General features: G+C 47.7%; 1 protein-coding gene across 1 annotated transcript in view; it reads left to right on the forward strand.

The window, feature by feature from the left end:
• Positions 1 to 2,500, forward strand: part of LOC134088466 (bifunctional apoptosis regulator-like) — a 12,056-nt gene that overhangs the window by 6,232 nt on the left and 3,324 nt on the right. The window contains exons 6-7 of the mRNA XM_062542434.1: positions 887 to 1,063; positions 2,314 to 2,500. The exon at positions 2,314 to 2,500 is cut by the window's right edge and continues 13 nt beyond it. Of these exons, the coding sequence (XP_062398418.1) occupies positions 887 to 1,063; positions 2,314 to 2,500 (364 nt within the window). The remainder of the gene's footprint in view (positions 1 to 886; positions 1,064 to 2,313) is intronic.

Below are 2,500 nucleotides of genomic sequence, written 5' to 3' on the forward strand. Positions count from 1 at the left end.
CTCTTTCTGTCAGTCTGTCTGTCTGTCTCTGTCTCTCTCTCTCTCTCTCTCTTTCTGTCAGTCTGTCTGTCTGTCTGTCTCTGTCTCTGTCTCTGTCTCTGTCTCTGTCTCTGTCTCTGTCTCGCTCTCTCTCTCTCTTTCTGTCAGTCTGTCTGTCTCTGTCTCTGTCTCTGTCTCTGTCTCTGTCTCTGTCTCTCTCGCTCTCTCTCTCTCTTTCTCTCCCTGTCTCTCTGTCTGTCTGTTATCTATACATCTCTCTGTGTCTGCCTGTCTCTGATTGATTGTCTATGTTCTGTGTGTCTATACTGTACTGTACATGTTTCAGGGTGTGTTTGTGTGATGCATGTGTGTAAGAGAGAGAGAAAGAGGGGAGGACAGAGAGTGAAAGAGATGTAGGCATTGTTTGTAGTTATGTATTGTGGTTTTAAGGTTTAGCTGTTCTGTCTGACTTACTGTTATTCTCCCCATTCATCAACATGCCAATGTGTGTGTGTTTGTGTGTGTGTGTGTGCGTGTGTGTGTGTGTGTGCGTGCGTGCGTGTACCCCAGGCCGTTAACGTTTGTAGTTTGCATTGTTTGTAGTTATGTATTGTGGTTTTAAGGTTTAGCTGTCTGACTTACTGTCTTTCTCCAATTCATTTGCTTTTCTGTGTGTGTGTGTGTGTGTGTGTGTGTGTGTGTGTGTGTGTGTGTGTGTGTGTGTCTGTGTGTGTACGTGTCTGTGTGTGTGTGTGTGCGTGTGTGTGTGTGTCTGTGCATGTACGCGCCTGTGCGTGCACGTCTGTGTGTGTGTCTGTGTCTGTGTCTGTGTCTGTGTCTGTGTCTGTGTCTGTGTCTGTGTCTGTGTCTGTGTGTGTGTGCGTGTGTGTGTGTGTGTGTTCCCCAGGCGGTTAACGGCGGCAAGTCTCTGTTCCTGCTGTACGCTCTGAAGGGCTCTCCGCGCCTCACGCTGCTCTACCTCTACCTGTTCGACTACGAGGACACCTTCCGCCCGTTCATCCACACCTGCTGCCCCGCGCAGCGCGTCCACAGGCCCCTGGACGGACGGCCCGCCAAAACGCCGGTCAGTGGCACTACTAGCACGCGGTCGCGCTCTCTCTCGCTCACACACACACACACACACACACACTGTCTCTCTGTCTTTCTCTCAATCTCTCTCTCTCTCACACACACTGTCTTTCTCTCTCTCTCTCTCCCTTTCTCTCACACACACTCTCTTGTTATCTCTCCCTCTCTATCTCTCTCACACTCCCTTTCTTTCTCTCTCTCTCTCTCTCTCTCTCTCTCTCTCTCTCTCTCTCTCTCACACACACACACACACACACACACACACACACACACACACACTCTCTATCTTTTAAATTCAAATTCAAAGGTGCTTTATTAGCATGACTGTTTGGTACAGTGTTGCCAAAGCTAGTGTTACAAATAACACAGTAGTATCACAAGGGATATCTATATCTATCTACTCTAGGATCTCTCTCTCTCACTCTCTCTCTCTCTCACACTCTCCCCCTTTCATCATGACTGTAGTGTTGCCAAAGCACAAAACAAAACAGTGCATCACTTTGTACAGTAACCGTGAGAACATTGAGATCGCTCTCTTCTTCCGTTCATCTTTTCTTTCACTTTGTTTCTTTCTGCCTTGTGTCTTGTGTCTTTGTCTGTCTCACAAGACTGTCCACCAAAACCTCAGTGAGAGCCGCACTTTTGCTTTCTCTCTCTCTCTCTCTCTCTCTCTCTCTCTGTCCCTCGCTCTCACTTCCTGTCTCCTCTCTGTTTCTTTTCTTCTTCTTGTCTGTGTCTCGGCCAATCAAAACATCAGTAGAGGACAGGCCAGAAGATGATTAGTCTTTCTTTCTTTCTTCCCTTCTTTCCCTCTCAGACACTCTCTCAAACACAAGTTAGTTTCTTTTATTGTATTCCTCTCTCTTTTCTTTTTGTTTCTCTCTGCACTCTCCATCTGCTCTCCTCGTTCTTTAAATAGCAAGTCTTTCTGTATCTCTCGATTGTTTGTGTTCACAAAGTCAGACATATAAATAATAATGATAATAATAATCTTTCTTTCTTCCTTTCTTTCTTTCTTTCTCTCTCTATCTCTGCCTCTCTCTTTATTGGCATTTCTGTATCTCTCGATTTTTTGTGTTCACTAAGTCAGACATACAAATATGACATGACGACAAAGTTTCTTTTCTCGAACACTAAGGCTAACGATCAGAGCACGGTGATATGTTAAACACACACAAACACCTAGGCATCCGAGATTAACAAGTCCACCCGCCCCCCCCCCCCCCAACCTCATCCCCCCCGCAGGAGGAGGAGCCTAACTGGAAGCAGTGGTCCGAGTTCCTGGTGAAGCTGGCGCTGCTGCCGTACCAGCTGATCGCCGAGTTCGCCTGGGACTGGCTGGGCGTGCACTACTGGACGTCGCGCTTCGTCATCGTCAACGCCATGCTGCTGTCCGTGCTCGAGGGCTGCGCCTTCTGGAGGCTGTGGAGCC

This window comes from Sardina pilchardus, chromosome 1, assembly GCF_963854185.1.
Source record: "Sardina pilchardus chromosome 1, fSarPil1.1, whole genome shotgun sequence".
Classification (NCBI taxonomy): Eukaryota; Metazoa; Chordata; class Actinopteri; order Clupeiformes; family Clupeidae; genus Sardina; species Sardina pilchardus.